Raw genomic sequence first — 20619 nt, 5'->3', positions numbered from 1 at the left:
TGCAACTTCATGGGAGAGGAGTATCCATGTCCGGTGACACAGCTGTTTCTCCAGATGGCCTGAGAAGGAGGAAGGCTGCTAGTTACTATATTATTTTCATGGCTGGTTCACTCTTTGTTACATCTGTGTACAGCAATTGTATTCTGCTGTCAAAGTAGTCATCCTACTGCATAACATGTGGACATAACTTGCAAAATGAGCAGTAAATCACCCGAATAGCTCCTGAAATAGTGTAGCCAGCTCTGTAGGACAGCCAGAATCATATGGAAGACTAAGTCCTCTAAGCTAAAGTACAGATTTACTACATACATAATAAGTATGGGTGTTAAAAGGGGTAGCCAAGATCTATAATGCCCCCCAATATGCCCGGGCCCCTCACAGAGGTTGTACTTACCTCACTTCCCGGCACCCGCAATGCTAGGGAGACTCGTCCCCGTCGCAGACTGCTATCGGCTATTTTCATCCGCGCGACGGATCCAGCGGCGAACATGTTAGTATCAGAAGTGATGCGGGTGCTGGGGAGCCAGGTAAGTACAACCTCTGTGAGGGGCCCAGGCATATGGGGGGCATTATACATTATATGTAGATCTTAGATAACCCTTTTAAGTGAGCTTGCTTGCACAAAAAAGCTAACAGAAAGGTACAAAGAGGTCTCAAAGTGTATAATAGACACAGATAGGAAACATATAGGGGAGAATTTATTATAAAAATTTGAAGTCCGTTTGGCTTGAGTCTGCGTTGGAGTACTTTATGCTACATTTATCAAATGTGTCATGTTACTAAATTTGTCTTATCTTAGACCTAGCACTTTTATTTAGAGAAGCTCCTCCAGTCTCCTACTCCAGCCTCCTCTTGTAATGAGATTGCAACTTTTTTGCAAATTTAAAAAAAAGTCTCAATGATAAATCTGGAGTGAAACTCATTAACATAGCTAACCACAACCACTTTTCCACCCACATTACAAAACTGAAGTGAGTAGTGTAAATATGCAAAAAGTTGCAATATTTTGCACAATCGCTTAAAGGGAACCTGTCACCTGGATTTTGGGTTCAGAGCTGAGGACATGGGTTGCTAGATGGCCGCTAGCACATCCGCAATACCCAGTCCCCATAGCTCTGTGTGCTTTTATTGTGTAAAAACACAGATTTGATACATATGCAAATTAACCTGAGATGAGTCCTGTCCCTGACTCATCTCAAGGACAGGACTCATCTCAGGTTAATTTGCATATGGAACAAATTTGTTTTTTTTCACACAATAAAAGCACACAGAGCGATGGGGACTGGGTATTGCGGATCTGCTAGCGGCCATCTAGCAACCCATGTCCTCAGCTCTATACACAAAATCCCGGTGACAGGTTCCCTTTAAAGGGGTTGTCTCTTCATGGACAATGGGGGCATATCGCTAGTATATGCCCCCATTTTCTTATAGGTGAGGGTCCCACCGCTGGGACCCGCACCTATATCGAGAACGGAGCTGGAGGCTGGAGGATTCCGGTCCGGCCACCACAAAGCCGGCTCCCCATAGAAGTGAATGGGAGCATACCGCGCATGCGCTACCCCTGTTCCCATTTATTTCTATGGGGCTGACGGAGATAGCCGAGCCAGTGCTGGGCTATTTTCGCCGGCCCCATAGAAAATGAATGGAGGGTGGTTGCGCATGCGCAGTGTGCCCTCCTTTACTTGCGGGGCTCCGTTCTCGATATAGGTGCAGGTCCCAGAGTTGGGACCTGCACCTATAAGACAATGGGGGCATATCCTAGCAATATGCCCCCATTGTCCATGATGATACAACCCCTTTAAATTTTGGGCAAGTAAATGCAAAAAGTCACAAAAGCCCTATTTTTGCGACTTTTTGACACCAGAATTCTGGAGTGAAGGTATGATAAATGAGGGCCATAGAGTGGTCACTTGAGTCTTGAGGATCAGAAACAAAACCTATAGATACAAGCATAACCATCTGTGACGGACTGGACCGTCACTGGGGCTGCTGGAGAGGACTGAGGGCTAGCCTCCTTCCTATGGACCCAAAACTATGGAGACCCCCCCCCCCCCCGGCTTATTATTCTACAAAGGGAAAAATGGGTAGTTTCTGCGTGTGAGTGATTGCGTTATCCCATTGTGTTGATTAATTGTATCACATGTGTGTGTTTTCTGCCTGTAACTGCACGTGATTGGTTTATGTAAGAAACTGTCTCAGTCTTCCACAAGGTCCCCCATGGGAGTGTCCCTTGCTGGAAGACCGGCATAAAAGGCTGGCATGTAGCCTCAATAAAGTGTCCTGTTCTACCCTTCATGAAGTCTGGGCTCATGTTTGAGGGATTGGAGAACTACACTCTGGGGATTGCTATAATCATTATACTCTCCAGAGTATGATCCCTAGCTCTTGTAAGAGCTGTTTCTGTTCCTGCTTCGCTCTCTGAAAGAAGAGAGGGTAACCCACTGGAGACTGGAACCTTGTTGTAGGTCCAGTGTGGGTAGAAGATGACGAGATCCCAACCAAGCTACGGCGGTTCATGAGGTCGGCAGTGCTTACGGTGTCGAGCGAAGTGCTTGGAGCCCTCAGGAAGCACTAGGAGCATCCATCAACGGAGGTATCCAGTCAGGGTGCTAGGAGATCCGTTAAAGTGGTGGCAGCAGTGGAATGGCGTCCTAGTGCGAGGAGAAGCAGCTCGGAGACACCGTTTGTGGATTTATAATAAGGGCAACGCTAGTACTCGTACAGCACCCCTGGCGACAGCAGCATGGAATCAGCTAGTTCTTGGACAGCGTTCCATGAGGAAGAGGAGGATCACCCAGATTACAGGGATGCAGTCCGGAAAGGTGTATGGCACAAAGCCCTGGAGGACGTGCAGCGTCGGCGGGGCGAGAGTCTCCCCAGTGAGGGGCAGAGGTTGCGGATGCGATGGGAGCTGTGAATGCCTCTACTGGGAAAGCAGCCCCTGAAGGGGTGGGTGTCAGAGCGCGAGACCCTGGTATGGCAGGAGACCTGGCTGGATGATGCATATCAGGCACTATGGGAGGACCCACAGTCGGAAGGTGGAGATGGGACTGAGTTCTCTCTACCAGCCCTGCAGGGATGCTGCGCAGCTGGCTCAGATTCCCGGCGGCAGTGTATTAGAAAAGGGAGAAGAGACAACCGGTCTCTCTCCCCAGCAGCAGCCCATGTCACAGAGAGAGGAGACTGTCGGTCCCTCATCTCAGCTGGGAGTGGAGATGGTTGCCCAGCAGCATTCCAGGGAGAGGAGACAATCGGTCGATCTCCCCAGCGGCAGAGGGCGTTCCAGGGAGAAGAGGTAACTGACCTCTTTCCCCAGCGGCAGTGTGGTTACCCAGGAGATGATATGGGTGGCATCACTCTCCTGCAGCAGAGTCAAGCAAACCAGCTGGAAGAGGTTCTGGATTCATCTTATCTGACTAACACAGGTCCAGACCAGTTGGGGGTCTGGTACTTGGTTAGTCTACTGTTGAGAGAGGGAAATGTGACGGACTGAACCGTCACTGGGGCTGCTGGAGAGGCCTCAGGGCTAGCCTCCTTCCTATGGACTATGGACCCAGAACTATGGAGACCCCTTCCCCCCCCCCCCCCCCCGATCATTATTCTACAAAGGGAAAAATGGGTAGTTTCTGCCTGTGAGTGATTACGTTATCCCATTGTGTTGGTTAATTGTATCACAGGTGGGTGTTTTCTGCCTGTAACTGCATGTGATTTGTTTATGTAAGAAACTGTCTCAGTCTTCCACATGGTCTCCCATGGGAGTGTCCCTTGCTGGAAGACCTGCATAAAAGGATGGCATGTAGCCTCTTTAAAGTGTCCTATTCTACCCTTCATGAAGTCTGGGCTCATGTTTGGAGGATTGGAGAACTACACTCTGGGGACTGCTATAATCATTATACTCTCCAGAGTATGATCCCAAGCTCTTGTAAGAGTTGTTCCTGTTCCTGAAATGCTCTCTTAAAGAAGAGAGGGTCACCCACTGGAGCCTGGAACCTTGTCGTAGGTCCATTGTGGGTAGAAGACGATGAGATCCCAACCAAGCTACGGCAGTTCGTGGGGTCGGCAGTGCTTACGGTGTCGAGCGGAGTGCTTGGGAAGCACTAGGAGCATCCATCAACAGAGGAACCCAGTCAGGGTGCTAGGAGATCCGTTACACCATCATTTTGAAATTAGTTATGCTGCTGCATAAGGACATTTGGCCAACCCAGTCAGGGAGCTAAGGATAAATTGCAAATACTGCAAATTTTCCCACAATGCCACACCTGGAATCACAACCATAAAACGTAAATTGGCAAAGATACAAGTTGTTAACCAATCTTTGTCAAGCACTGGCATGACTATTCTTACCTATATTCTGTTTAGTTACAACACTATATTTCCAACCCCTTTAATTCAATGGCATCACTAATGTTGACTGGATTGTCACTGATATGGATTTGAACAAGCTGACTGCATATTTTTGATAGTGAACCATATCATAGCAAATCATACCAAACGAATTTGAGACTGTCCTATTACTAAAATCTGAAATAGCCCTAAATTTAATGAAAACTAGAGAATGTGATGAACATACTGCAGTTGGTCTTGTTTTGAGGTATTTCACAGTTGGGGTCATTGGCACATGGTCCAGGGCAAGCTGGCAAAACACACCTTGAGTCCCCTTCTTGGCATGGCTGACCTGTAAATGGAATAAACAAAAATACTTACGGCTTTATTTTATTTCTTTGAGATGGGACTAGAGCATGTGCATAAGGATTAGGATGTAAAAACCACAATTTATTTAACCACTTAAGGACCCTTGCCATACATGTACGTCACAGCTGGATGTGACTTAAGGAACAGAGACGTATATGTACGGCTCAAGGTCCGCCGGGTGCTGGGAGGAAATTGCAGGGGAGTTGGGGCAGGCATCCATGCCAGGTAAGGGCTGCATGGTGCAGCACTGCCCCCCTGCAGCTCCAAGCTCTACGATTGGCCGGTCAATGAAGACCGGCACATCGCAGCGCTGGAAGCAGTATGGAGCTGCGCGTCAGGAAGGAAGGGGGGTCAGGGGGAGATGACAGGTGCTGAACCGGTCAGCACCTGTCTCCTCCAAGGTGAGGCAGGGGACACCAGTGTTTGGCGTCGCCTGCCAGCGCTGCGATTGGCTGGTACAACGCTCCAGCCAATGGCAGCGCTATAGCTGCACAGAAAAGGGCTGGACCTCCCTGCATGCAGCCATTCTAGCTGGTGACTGCATGCAGAGAGGTTCTGTGCTTTTCTGTGCTGCTTGTTGGCTTGCTGGGACTTGTGGTGCACCACCACTGTGATTTCAACTTTTCCTGCTGAAAGAAAAAAGAAGAAAATCTGGAGATGCTGTCCCTCCCCCCCAGTCCCCCAGTCCTTATTTTTACGAACGCCATTTGGTCCGTGCGCTTTTTTTGGTCATTTTTGTTTTGTTTTTACCTTTTTCCAGTTCTTCACCACTTTTTCTGCATGCGAGCTGTGACTGCCAAGTGCTGTTTAGTGCATACCTGCCTGATCAGTACCTGGGGATTATTTTTTGTGCTTTTTTTTTTCCACATCTGTAATGATTTTTTTTGGGCAATTTTTCCTTTTTTTTGGTACAAAAAGAAGAAATTGTAGTTAGGGCTTTATATAAATATATATAGAGTTTTATATATATATATATATATATATATATATATATATATACATACAGGGTGGGCCATTTATATGGATACACCTTAATAAAATGGGAATGGTTGGTGATATTAACTTCCTGTTTGTGACACATTAGTATATGTGAGGGGGGAAACTTTTCAAGATGGGTGGTGACCATGGCACCATTTTGAAGTTGGCCATTTTGAATCCAACTTTTGTTTTTTCAATAGGAAGAGGGTCATTTGACACATCAAACCTATTGGGAATTTCACAAGAAAAACAATGGTGTGCTTGGTTTTAACGTAACTTTATTCTTTCATGAGTTATTTACAAGTTTCTGACCACTTACAAAATGTGTTCAATGTGCTGCCCATTGTGTTGGATTGTCAATGCAACCCTTTTCTCCCACTCTTCACACACTGATAGCAACACCGCAGGAGAAATGCTAGCACAGGCTTCCAGTATCCGTAGTTTCAGGTGCTGCACATCTCGTATCATCTGATGGCAATCGTCTATGCTGTGAAGATACGAGATGTGCAGCACCTAAAACTACGGATACTGGAAGCCTGTGCTAGCATTTCTCCTGCGATGTTGCTATCAGTGTGTGAAGAGTGGGAGAAGAGGGTTGCATTGACAATCCAACGCAATGGGCAGCCCATTGAACACATTTTATAAGTGGTCAGAAACTTGTAAATAACTCATGAAAGAATAAAGTTACGTTAAAACCAAGCACACCATTGTTTTTCTTGTGAAATTCCCAATAAGTTTGGATGTGTCACATGACCCTCTTCCTATTGAAAAAACAAAAGTTGGATTCAAAATGGCCAACTTCAAAATGACATGGCACCCATCTTGAAAAGTTTCCCCCCTCACATATACTAATGTGCCACAAACAGGAAGTTAATATCACCAACCATTCCCATTTTATTAAGATGTATCCATATAAATGGCCCACCCTGTATATATATATATATATATATATATATATATGTTAATTTTTAGCCAGTGTTCACTTTTTTAACACTGTAGTGAATTTTTATACTACAGTTTTTGCACGCACGCACAATCTGTGTGTGTGCGTGCGTGCTGCAGAGCATCGATCAGTAATGTGCTCATTTACATCTGCACATTTTTGAGTTTTTTATATTATTTTTTTGTGTGAAAAAAGACCTGCAGTTAGTGGTAGTTTTATATATATATATATATATATACAGTACAGACCAAAAGTTTGGACACACCTTCTCATTTAAAGAGTTTTCTTTATTTTCATGACTATGAAGGCATCAAAACTAGGAATTAACACATGTGGAATTATATACATAACAAACAAGTGTGAAACAACTGAAAATATGTCATGATCTAGGTTCTTCAAAGTAGCCACCTTTTGCTTTGATTACTGCTTTGCACACTCTTGACATTCTCTTGATGAGCTTCAAGAGGTAGTCCCCTGAAATGGTCTTCCAACAGTCTTGAAGGAGTTCCCAGAGATGCTTAGCACTTGTTGGCCCTTTTGCCTTCACTCTGCGGTCCAGCTCACCCCAAACCATCTTGATTGGGTTCAGGTCCGGTGACTGTGGAGGCCAGGTCATCTGGCGCAGCACCCCATCACTCGCCTTCATGGTCAAATAGCCCTTACTTTCAAAGTTTTCCCAATTTTTCGGCTAACTGACTGATCTTCATTTCTTAAAGTAATGATGGCCACTCGTTTTTCTTTACTTAGCTGCTTTTTTCTTGCCATAATACCAATTCTAACAGTCTATTCAATATGACTATCAGCTGTATATCCACCTGACTTCTCCTCAACGCAACTGATGGTCCCAACCCCATTTATAAGGCAAGAAATCCCACTTATTAAACCTGACAGGGCACATCTGTGAAGTGAAAACCATTTCAGTTTATAGGTCACATTGAAGGTTGAAAAAGTTCTGAAATGATTTATCTTTGTCAAATATTTTTACAGCACAGAAACCTGACATTTTAACAGGGGTGTGTAGACTTTTTATATCCACTGTATGTGTATATATATATATATATATATATATATATATATATATAAATATTTCAGTTAGTGTCAATTTAGAATTTTGCACGAACGCACCATCTGTAATGTCAATTTAGAATTTTGCACGAACGCACCATCTGTAATGTCTATTACTGATTGCGTCTGCTCAGTTTTTTTTGTGCAGAAAATACTTTTTTTTTACAGAAAATACATTTATTTTTTTCAATTTTTTTCTTCTAAATGTAATTTCAAATTTATTACAAGCCCCTTCATGTGTGAAAACACAACATATACACCCCTCACATTAAATAAAGGTTTACACATTTCACACGTCAAACCCCAATAAAATAAAAATGGCCCATCTATCCCAACGAGTATACTCAGCTGAAGCCCCAAATTCCAGATTTTGTGGGCAGCTCCGGAATACAGATAGACTGTGCAGGCTTCACTAAACTAGATTTTTTAAAATTCTTCTTCTGTGAAGATTTTGTAAATGTAATGGTGGCCCAAACCAATTTATACGCCCAACAATTCATTGAACAGAACCCTACATCGCCATACTCTAGACCCCTAGGTTGGAACCCAGTAAGTGCAGCAGAGATGATGTAGTTTTGGGGACTCGTGCTGCATATGGGTGTTGTAAAGAAGCCAAACGTTAGACAATATTGGAGTTCGGACATTTTCTACCAGACTCCAATTTACAGTAAGACCATGATCCGGAAACGATTTGAGTTAATTCGGAAATTCCTACACTACAACGACAATGCACAGTGCCCACCCCAAAACGACCCGACATTTGACCGTCTGTTCAAGGTTAGGCCTGTCATTGACCACTTTAAAAACAGGTTTGCTGAGGTGTACAACCCAGATAAAAATGTCTGTGTAGATGAGTCCCTATTACTTTTCAAAGGGAGGATTAGATTCCGCCAGTACCTGCCTAGCAAATGGGCAAGTTATGGCATAAAGATATACAAACTTTTTGAGAGTAGCTCCGGGTACACCCAAAAGTTCAGCATTTACGAAGGGAAAGATTCCCGGATAGAACCCCAAGAATGCCCCCCCATCCTAGCAGTTAGTGGGAAGATCGTGTGGGACTTACTGTACCCACTGCTGGATAAGGGTTACCATCTCTATGTGGATAACTATTATACAAGCATACCCCTATTCATGTCCCTAACTGCCAGAGGTACTGTGGCTTGCGGCACAGTGTGCAAAAATCAGAGAGGCCTCCCTAGATCCCTGGTAGGGCAACCACTGAGAATGGGTGAAAGTACGGCTCTCCTCCATGAGAACATGCTGGTGGTTAAGTACAAGGACAAGAGGGATGTCCTTGTACTGACCACCATTCACACTAACACCAGCTCCCCTGCTCCTGTACGAGGTACAACAACTACTACCCCCAAACCAGTTTGTATCCTGGACTACAACAGGCACATGGGAGGGGTGGATCTTTCTGATCAACTTCTGAAGCCCTGCAGTGCCACACGCAAAACGAAAGTGTGGTACAAAAAGCTGGCCGTACACATTGTACAGATGGCAATGTGCAATGCGTACGTGCTATTTCAGTTCAGTTCCAAGAGGTGGTTATCAAGGCCCTAATTTTTCAAAGCCAGGCCGGGGATGGGTCCCAGTACTTCAGGAAGTCATCGTGCCTGTGTTGTACCCGGGCAGCATTTTCCAGGTCAAGTCCAGAAGACAGCAAGGAAGGGAAGGACCCAAAAAAGATGCAGGGTGTGTAACAAAAGGGGGATAAGGAAAAACACCATTTATAACTGCGAAACCTGCCCTGAAAAACCTGGCCTGTGCATGCAGGAATGTTTTAAAATCTACCACTCATCCATGGAGTATTAATTTAATTTCATCCATGATGTATCCTGTAGCTTTACCACCTTATGACCCCTTTCACACGGGCGAGTATTCCGTGCGGATGCGATGCGTGAGTTGAACGCATTGCACCCGCACTGAATCCCGACCCATTCATTTCTATGGGGCTGTTCACATGAGCGGTGATTTTCACGCATCACTTGTGCGTTGCGTGAAAATCGCAGCATGCTCTATTTTGTGCGTTTTTCACGTAACGCAGGCCCCATAGAAATGAATGGGGTTGCGTGAAAATCGCAAGCATTCGCAAGCAAGTGCGGATGCGGTGCGATTTTCACGCACGGTTGCTAGGAGACGATGGAGACCCGATCATTATTATTTTCCCTTATAACATGGTTTTAAGGGAAAATAATAGCATTCTGAATACAGAATGCATAGTAAAATAGCGCTGGAAGGGTTAAAAAAAAATTAAAAAAATTTAACTCACCTTAATCCACTTGATCGCGCAGCCGGCATCTCTTCTGTCTTCTTTCTCTGCTGTGTGCAGGAACAGGACCTGTGGTGACGTCACTCCGGTCATCACATGATCTTTTACCATGGTAAAAGATCATGTGATGGATCATGTGATGACCGGAGTGACGTCACCACAGGTCCTGTTCCTGCACACAGCAAAGAAAGAAGACAGAAGCGATGCCGGCTGCGCGATCAAGTGGATTAAGGTAAGTAAAATTATATATATATTTTTTTTTTAACCCTTCCAGCGCTATTTTACTATGCATTCTATATTCAGAATGCTATTATTTCCCTTATAACCATGTTATAAGGGAAAATAATACAATCTACAGAACACCGATCCCAAGCCTGAACTTCTGTGAAGAAGTTTGGGTTTGGGTACCAAACATGCGCGATTTTTCTCACGCGCGTGCAAAACGCATTACAATTTTTTGCACTTTCGCGGAAAAATTGCGCATGTTCCCGCAACGTACCCGCACCTTTTCCCGCAACGCCCGTCTGAAAATGGCCTATATCTCTGATTTAGCCTGCATAAAAGATCCACTTTTCACCAACCACTACATATTCATTTCTGTGAAACACCTGTTAGGTCAAAAGTACCATTTCCACCACTTAAAATGTTTGTACGGGGGTGCTCTTTTCAAAATGGAGTCACTTCTTGAGGTTTTTAATTTCTGGGGACCTCAGTAATCTTTTAAATGCGACATGGCACCTAAAATCCAGGTCTGCCAATTCAGGCCTGCCAGGAAAATCCATATTTTGCTGTTTGCCTGCTGTGTGCCCATACAGCAGGTTACAAGCACATATGGGTTGTTTTCAGAATGGGGAGAAAATGGGGAACACATATTGGGGTGCATTTTCTCCTTTAACCCTTTGTGAAAGTGAAAAATTGGGGTCTGCTAGTAATTTTTCATTTTGAGTGAAATGGTAGGGGCACTCCACTATCTGATGTGGGGTGCCCCCTACCATTTCACTCATTTGCTAGTTCTATTGTATCTCAACCAGGGGTAGGTCGTAACGGTCGTGCACCTTACCTAGCTGATACAAGAGATCAGAGCCGCTGTACTACATTTATTCAATTTTTCATTTTCACAAATGTGTGCTTTGAAATCCTTTAACAAGTGTTTCTGCCTTCTGTGAGACACCTGTTTGCTAAAAAGTACCCTTTCCACCACTTACAATGTTCGTACGGGGGTGCTCTTTCCAAAATTGGGTCCTCAGGAATTTTTTTAACATGTGACATGGCACCTAAAATCCATGTCTGCCAATTCAGGTCAGCAAAATCAATATTTTGCTGTTTGACTCTAGAGCCCTACTGTGCGCCCATACATCATTTCTTAAGCATATATGGGGAGTTGCCGTATTCTGAGGGAAATGGGGAACAAAATGTGGGATGCATTTTGTCCTGTTAACCTTTGGGAAAGTGAAAAATGTGGGTGTAAAGCAACTTTTTTGTGAAAAAAATGCAATTTTTTATTTTCACTGCCAAGTGTTTCCTAATTCTACACCTTTGAGGTCAAAGTGCTCACTACACACCTTTAAAGATTCCTTGAGGGGTGTAGTTTCCAAAATGGGGTCACTTTTTGGGAGTTTCCACTGTACAGCCACCTCATGGTGTCTTCATATGCGACATAGATCCCAATTACCATTCTAGCTAAATCCATTCTCCAAAAGCCACATGGTGCTCCTTCCACTCTGAAGCCTGCTGTGCACCTATACACCAGTTTTTAAGCACATATGGGGTGTTTCTGTAAACTCCAGATTCAGGGTAATAGATTTTGAGTTTTGTTTGGCGGTTAACCCTTGATGTGTTGCAGAAAAAATAGATAAAAATTTCAAATCTGCAAAAAAAGGTGAAATTTTGAAATTTCATTCCCATTTTCCTTTAACGGTCCATTCACATGTCTGTAGTGTATTGCAGATCCGCAATATACCCGGCTGGCACCCCCATAGAACTGCCTATTCTTGTCCGCAATTGCGGACAAGAATAGAACATGTTCTATTTTTTTCGGGAGCCGCGGATCGGAAGATCGGGGCCGCACTCCAGAAATGCAGATGCGGACAGCACACTGTGTGCTGTCTGCATCTCTTCCGGGCCCATAGAGAATGAATTGGTCCGGATTCGTTCAACAACTTTGCGGAACGGATCCGGACACGTTCTACGGACGTGTGAAAGGACCCTAATTCTCGTGGGACACCTAAAGGACTAACAAAGTTTTTGAAATCAGTTTTTAATAGCTTGAGGGGTGTAGTTTCTAAAATGGGGTGATTTATGGGTGGTTTCTAATATGTAAGCCCCACAAAGTGACTTCATAACGGAACTGTTCCTTAAAAAATTGGGTGTTGGAAATTTTCTTAAAAATTTTAAGATTTGCTTCTAAACTTCTAAGCCTTCTAACGCCCCAAAAAAAAATGTTTTTTTCATTTTCAAAATGATCCAAACATGAAGAAGACATATGGGAAATGTAAAGTAATAACTATTTTTGGAGATATTACTATATACCGTATTTTTCGCCCTATAAGACACACCGGCCCATAAGACGCACCTAGGTTTTAGAGGGTGCAAATAAGAAAAAAAATATTTTGAACAAAAGGTGTGTTAATAATGGGCAACATGGGGTTAAAGCATGAGGTACATAAACAATCACTTGCTATTAATGTTATCGGCAGTCTTATGAATTTTGACTTCCATCATTCCATGTGTCTCACATTAATAATAAGTGGCCTGTATTCTGCAACTCATACTAACCCCACGTTGCCCATTATTTGAGAAGGTAAGGTCACTTACTATTAATGTGGGGCACATGGGGCCCACTCCAAAAGCTTGTGCCCAGCTTGACATTAAAAATAAGTGACCCCCATTCATGTTTAACCACTTGCCGCAACTGTAACACCGAAAGGCGTCATCGCGGCGGCTCCCCCAGGCTACGCTAACGCCGATTGGCGTCATCTCGCGTGAGCCGAGATTTCCTGTGAACGCGCGCACACAGACGCGCGCGCTCACAGGAACGGAAGGTAAGAGAGTGGATCTCCAACCTGCCAGCGGCGATCGTTCGCTGGCAGGCTGGAGATGTGTTTTTTTTAACCCCTGAAAGGTATATCAGACGCTGTTTTGATAACAGCGTCTAATATACCTGCTACCTGGTCCTCTGGTGGTCCCCTTTGTTTGGATCGACCACCAGAGGACACAGGTAGCTCAGTAATATGTTGCACCAAGCACCACTACACTACACCCCCCCCTGTCACTTATTAACCCCTTATTCACCCTTGATCACCCCTGATCACCCCATATAGACTCCCAGATCACCCTCCTGTCATTGATTACCCCCCTGTCATTGATTACCCCCCTGTAAAGCTCTATTCAGACGTCCGCATGATTTTTATCCTGATAGATGGATCGGATCCGCAAAACGCATACGGACGTCTGAATGGAGCCTTACAGGGGCGTGATCAATGACTGTGGTGATCACCCCATATAGACTCCCTGATCACCCCCCTGTCATTGATTACCCCCCTGTAAAGCTCCATTCAGACGTCCGCATGATTTTTACGGATCCACTGATAGATGGATCGGATCCGCAAAACGCATACGGACGTCTGAATGGAGCCTTACAGGGGCGTGATCAATGACTGTGGTGATCACCCCATATAGACTCCCTGATCACCCCCCTGTCATTGATTACCCCCCTGTCATTGATCACCCCCCTGTAAAGCTCCATTCAGACGTCGGCATGATTTTTACGGATCCACTGATAGATGGATCGGATCCGCAAAACGCATACGGACGTCTGAATGGAGCCTTACAGGGGCGTGATCAATGACTGTGGTGATCACCCCATATAGACTCCCTGATCACCCCCCTGTCATTGATTACCCCCCTGTCATTGATCACCCCCCTGTAAAGCTCCATTCAGACGTCCGCATGATTTTTACGGATCCACTGATAGATGGATCGGATCCGCAAAACGCATATGGACGTCTGAATGGAGCCTTACAGGGGCGTGATCAATGACTGTGGTGATCACCCCATATAGACTCCCTGATCACCCCCCTGTCATTGATTACCCCCTGTAAAGCTCCATTCAGATGTCCGCATGATTTTTACAGATCCACTGATAGATGGATCGGATCCGCAAAACGCATACGGACGTCTGAATGGAGCCTTACAGGGGCGTGATCAATGACTGTGGTGATCACCCCATATAGACTCCCTGATCACCCCCCTGTCATTGATTACCCCCCTGTCATTGATCACCCCCCTGTAAAGCTCCATTCAGATGTCCGCATGATTTTTACGGATCTACTGATAGATGGATCGGATCCGCAAAACGCATACGGACGTCTGAATGGAGCCTTACAGGGGCGTGATCAATGACTGTGGTGATCACCCCATATAGACTCCCTGATCACCCCCCCTGTCATTGATTACCCCCCTGTCATTGATCACCCCCCTGTAAAGCTCCATTCAGACGTCCGCATGATTTTTACGGATCCACTGATAGATGGATCGGATCCGCAAAACACATACAGGCGTCTCCCTGGAGCCTTCCCCATATAGACTCCCTGATCACCCCCCTGTCATTGATCATCCCCCCTGTCATTGATCATCCCCCCTGTCATTGATCACCCCCCTGTCATTGATCACCCCCCCTGTCATTGATCACCCCCCCTGTCAGGCTGCATTCAGATGTCCGTATGATTTTTACGGATCCACGGATACATGGATCGGATCCGCAAAACACATACGGACATCTGAATGGAGCCTTATAGGGGGGTGATCAATGACAGGGGGGTGATCACCCCATATAGACTCCCTGATCACCCCCCTGTCATTGATCACCCCCCTGTCATTGATCACCCCCCTGTAAGGCTCCATTCAGACATTTTTTTGGCCCAAGTTAGCGGAAATTATAATTTTTTTCTTACAAAGTCTCATATTCCACTAACTTGTGTCAAAAAATAAAATCTCACATGAACTCACCATACCCCTCACGGAATCCAAATGCGTAAATATTTTTAGAGATTTATATTCCAGACTTCTTCTCACGCTTTAGGGCCCCTAGAATGCCAGGGCAGTATAAATACCCCACATGTGACCCCATTTCGGAAAGAATACACCCCAAGGTATTCCGTGAGGGGCATATTGAGTCCATGAACGATTGAAATTTTTGTCCCAAGTTAGCGGAACGGGAGACTTTGTGAGAAAAAAATAAATAAAATCAATTTCCGCTAACTTGTGCCAAAAAAAAAAAATTTCTATGAACTCGCCATGCCCCTCATTGAATACCTTGGGGTGTCTTCTTTCCAAAATGGGGTCACATGTGGGGTATTTATACTGCCCTGGAATTCTAGGGGCCCTAAAGCGTGAGAAGAAGTCTGGGATCCAAATGTCTAAAAATGCCCTCATAAAAGGAATGTGGGCCCCTTTGCGCATCTAGGCTGCAAAAAAGTGTCACACATCTGGTATCGCCGTACTCAGGAGAAGTTGGGCAATGTGTTTTGGGGTGTCATTTTACATATACCCATGCTGGGTGAGATAAATATCTTGGTCAAATGCCAACTTTGTATAAAAAAATGGGAAAAGTTGTCTTTTGCTGAGATATTTCTCTCACCCAGCATGAGTATATGTAAAAAGACACCCCAAAACACATTGCCCAACTTCTCCTGAATAAGGCGATACCACATGTGTGACACTTTTTTGCAGCCTAGGTGGGAAAAGGGGCCCACATTCCAAAGAGCACCTTTAGGATTTCACAGGTCATTTACCTACTTACCACACATTAGGGCCCCTGGAAAATGCCAGGGCAGTATAACTACCCCACAAGTGACCCCATTTTGGAAAGAAGACACCCCAAGGTATTCCATGAGGGGCATGGAGAGTTCCTAGAATTTTATATTTTTTGTCACAAGTTAGCGGAAAGTTATGATTTATTTTTTTTTCTTACAAAGTCTCATATTCCACTAACTTGTGACAAAAAATAAAAACTTCCATGAACTCACTGTGCCCATCACGAAATACCTGGGGGTGTCTTCTTTCCAAAATGGGGTCACTTGTGGGGTAGTTATAGTGCCCTGGCATTCTAGGGGCCCAAATGTGTGGTAAGAAGTTTGAAATCAAAATGTGTAAAAAATGACCAGTGAAATCCGAAAGGTGCTCTTTGGAATATGGGCCCCTTTGCCCACCTAGGCTGCAAAAAAGTGTCACACATCTGGTATCTCCGTACTCAGGAGAAGTTGGGGAATGTGTTTCGCGGTGTCATTTTACATATACCCATGCTGGGTGAGAGAAATATCTTGGCAAAAGACAACTTTTCCCATTTTTTTATACAAAGTTGGCATTTGACCAAGATATTTATCTCACCCAGCATGGGTATATGTAAAATGACACCCCAAAACACATTCCCCAACTTCTCCTGAGTACGGCGATACCACATGTGTGGCACTTTTTTGCAGCCTAGGTGGGCAAAGGGGCCCATATTCCAAAGAGCACCTTTCGGATTTCACTGGTCATTTTTTACAGAATTTGATTTCAAACTCCTTACCACACATTAGGGCCCCTAGAATGCCAGGGCAGTATAACTACCACACAAGTGACCCCATTTTGGAAAGAAGACACCCCAAGGTATTCGCTGATGGGCATAGTGAGTTCATGGAAGTTTTTCTTTTTTGTCACTTGTGGGGTAGTTATACTGCCCTGTCATTCTAGGGGCCCTAATGTGTGGTAAGGAGTTTGAAATCAAATTCTGTAAAAAATAACCAGTGAAATCCGAAAGGTGCTCTTTGGAATATGGGCCCCTTTGCCCACCTAGGCTGCAAAAAAGTGTCACACATGTGGTATCTCCGTATTCAGGAGAAGTTGGGGAATGTGTTTTGGGGTGTCATTTTACATATACCCATGCTGGGTGAGAGAAATATCTTGGCAAAAGACAACTTTTCCCATTTTTTTATACAAAGTTGGCATTTGACCAAGATATTTATCTCACCCAGCATGGGTATATGTAAAATGACACCCCAAAACACATTCCCCAACTTCTCCTGAATACGGAGATACCAGATGTGTGACACTTTTTTGCAGCCTAGGTGGGCAAAGGGGCCCATATTCCAAAGAGCACCTTTCGGATTTCACTGTTCATTTTTTACAGAATTTGATTTCAAACTCCTTACCACACATTTGGGCCCCTAGAATGCCAGGGCAGTATAACTACCCCACAAGTGACCCCATTTTGGAAAGAAGACACCCCAAGGTATTCGCTGATGGCCATAGTGAGTTCATGGAAGTTTTTATTTTTTGTCACAAGTTAGTGGAATATGAGACCTTGTAAGAAAAAATAAAATAAAAAAAAAAGTTGTGACAAAAAATAAAAAGTTCTATGAACTCACTATGCCCATCAGCGAATACCTTAGGGTGTCTACTTTCCGAAATGGGGTCATTTGTGGGGTGTTTGTACTGTCTGGGCATTGTAGAACCTCAGGAAACATGACAGGTGCTCAGAAAGTCAGAGCTGCTTCAAAAAGCGGAAATTCACATTTTTGTACCATAGATTGTAAACGCTATAACTTTTACCAAAACCATTTTTTTTTTTACCCAAACATTTTTTTTTTTTATCAAAGACATGTAGAACAATAAATTTAGAGAAAAATTTATATATGGATGTCGTTTTTTTTGCAAAATTTTGCAACTGAAAGTAAAAAAATGTAATTTTTTTGCAAAAAAATCGTTAAATTTCGATTAATAACAAAAAAAGTAAAAATGTCAGCAGCAATGAAATACCACCAAATGAAAGCTCTATTAGTGAGAAGAAAAGGAGGTAAAATTCATTTGGGTGGTAAGTTGCATGACCGAGCAATAAACCGCTAAAGTTGTGGAGTGCCGATTTGTAAAAAAGGGCCTGGTCTTTAGGGGGGTATAAACCTGTGGTCCTTAAGTGGTTAAAACATGGCAGTGGCAAGATTGGGGTTAATGAGTCACATTAATCCCAATCTTGCTGGCTGCCTGGTACATACCATATGTTTTTGCCTGCCTTTATTTTCAGGCAGGCTAATCACTTTTGTGCACACAATATAGAATACAAGAGCCCTACATCACAGAAAGAGGATCGTGTTTGTGCTATCGCAAAACCTCAGATCCAACACTACATTCTAGCAAAACCTCATATAGGACACTACATTTTAGCAAAACCTCAAATCCAACACTACATTTAGCAATAGGGCTTTCCCATAGAAATGGGTGCAGTCTGGTGTGCATGTATGCAGCTCTAGGAGGCTGGGACAGGTCCTAGGAGGATTGTGGTTGTTGGTGTCCCGCTATAGAAGTGCCAGGCTCTACCCTCTTCCTCAGTAGGTACTGTACATGCCAGGATCAATGTCCAGTACTGTCATGCCCTGCTCGGACGGTGTGCGGAGGTCTGTCAGATTGGCAGCACGTGTCTAACCTTTTGTTTGTTTTGGAATCATGCTGGATCCGCCTTCCTTCAGGTGCTCTGGGTGGGGTCATTGGCTTAAATTGCCTTCAATCCCAGAGGGCCGTGCGGGTTATAGAATTCAGTCTGGCCTTGAAGTCAAGGAAGGAAGGATTGTCTGTTCCAGCTCAGATAAGTTTGGTTTCTGTTTGTGTTGTTTGCGGTCTAGGCTATTTGTGTGTCTTCTGCCCTTTTTCCCCTTTCACCATCTCAGGGATTCTAGGGTGTTTGCAGTCCAGGCACGAGGACACATCATTCCTACCATCAAGGTCTGAATGTGGGCTTAGCAGCATAGGGAGAGAAGTCAGGGATGTGCTAGGAGGTGACCTTTCCCCAGCATCTAGCCTAGACACTTGTGTATTTGGTTGTCTGTGTATCTGAGATTCTGTCCGCCGTGACATTATAACCCGCCATACTGTGACTGCCATTACTCAGCGGTTTTGTGATGGCGTCAATTGATGCACTGGTTGACCGCATGCAGGGATTATCCCTAGAAGTTGCGGATCTGCGTAGTTCGGTCACACAGTGTCAGAGTGTTCTGGCATCAGGTGCAGGTCAAATTGGTGGGTAGCCTAAAGTCCCTCTTCCCGAGAAATTTACAGGGGGTGCGGATGATTTTATCCGCTTTAAAGAGTCATGCAAATTGTATTTTCGACTGCGTCCATTTTCGTCAGGTGAGGAAAGTCAGAGGGTTGGTATCATCATGTCTCTGCTTAAAGGGGACGCGCAATCCTGGGCTTTTTCTCTGCCGCCCGGTTCTCTGGCCCTCCGGTCGGTGGAGGAATTTTTCAAAGCCCTGGAATTGATTTACGATGACCCAGATCGGGTCTTGATGGCAGAATCTAAATTGCTTAACTTATTACAGGGTGAACATACTGCAGAGGTTTACTGCGTAGAGTTTAGGAGAAGGGCTACTGAGTCAGGGTGGAACGACCCTGCGTTACGCAGTCAGTTTTGTCAGGGGTTATCTGCCCTGGCTTTTCATGAGTACCCGGATACTCTAGAGAATGCTATGTCTTTAGCTATATGGTTGGATAGACGTATCAGAGAGAGGTGTAAGGGTCCCTCCGTGCAAGGGATCCCTTCTGCGTGTGGTTTCGTCTCACCTGCTGCCCAGGGTGATATTACTTATAGCTCTGGGGTAGGGGAGGAACCCATTCAGTTGGATCAGATATCTTTTCGTTCTGGTAGGAAAAACTTTAGGAGATTACATAAACTATGTTACTACTGTGGAAAAAGTGACCATTTTGTTTTTGCTTGTCCTTTTGTTAAGCCGCATGATGATATGAAAGAAAAAAAAAACTCCTGACTCTTGGTAGCGTGAATGGAGTAGTGGAACAAGCAGGTATGCAAGCTCCCTGTAATTCTCGTTTTCTCCTTCCAGCTATGGTGGCGCTAGACTCAAGAACATTTTCTGTTGAGGTATTCATTGACTGTGGTGCTGGGTTAAACCTTATTGACTTTCTTTTTCTTCAAAATCTGGGTCTAAGTACGTGCACTTTAGAAAGGGAGATTCCGGTGTTTGCAATAGATTCTTCACCTCTTTCTCAAAGGAGTCTCACTCAAATTGTACATGGTATTCAGTTGAGGGTGGGTGATTCACATGTAGAGTTTATATCTTGTTTTGTCATGAGGGATTTGCCTGCTCCTATAGTCCTAGGTTTACCGGGGTTGACAAAACATAATCCAATTATTGATTGGCAAGCAAGACAAATTATTGGTTGGGGAGAATTTTGTTCGGAGAATTGTCTTGGCACATCTATCTCTGGGGTGTCCACTGCGGTTCTACCTCAATATATCTCAGACTTTGCGGATGTCTTTTCGGAGGGTGGGACCCAGGAATTGCCCCCTCATCGTGACTATGATTGTCCAGTTAATCTCATCCCAGGAGCTAAGTTGCCAAAGTCTCACCTTTACAATCTTTCCCAACCTGAAAGAGAAGTCATGCGAAAGTATATCGCCGAGAGTTTGGCAAAAGGTCATATTAGGCCATCTAAGTCTCCGGTGGCAGTAGGTTTTTTCTTTGTCAAGAAAAAGGATGGATCACTGAGACTGTGTTTGGATTTTCGGGAATTGAACCGTATTACGGTCCGGGATACGTATCCCCTTCCTTTGATCTCCGACTTTTTTGATCAGATTGTTGGTGCCAGGGTGTTCTCCAAGTTGGATTTGAGAGGGGCCTAC

At 44.4% G+C, this 20619-nt stretch overlaps 1 protein-coding gene across 1 annotated transcript in view; it reads right to left on the bottom strand.

Moving 5' to 3' along the window:
* Positions 1–20619, bottom strand: part of CORIN (corin, serine peptidase) — a 498512-nt gene that overhangs the window by 109158 nt on the left and 368735 nt on the right. The window contains exon 10 of the mRNA XM_040418907.1: positions 4571–4675. Within this exon, the coding sequence (XP_040274841.1) occupies positions 4571–4675 (105 nt within the window). The remainder of the gene's footprint in view (positions 1–4570; positions 4676–20619) is intronic.

The sequence above is a fragment of the Bufo bufo genome, chromosome 2 (assembly GCF_905171765.1).
Source record: "Bufo bufo chromosome 2, aBufBuf1.1, whole genome shotgun sequence".
NCBI lineage: Eukaryota > Metazoa > Chordata > Amphibia > Anura > Bufonidae > Bufo > Bufo bufo.
Note: the sequence above shows the minus strand (reverse complement) of the source record. Positions and strands in the feature narration are given on the sequence as shown.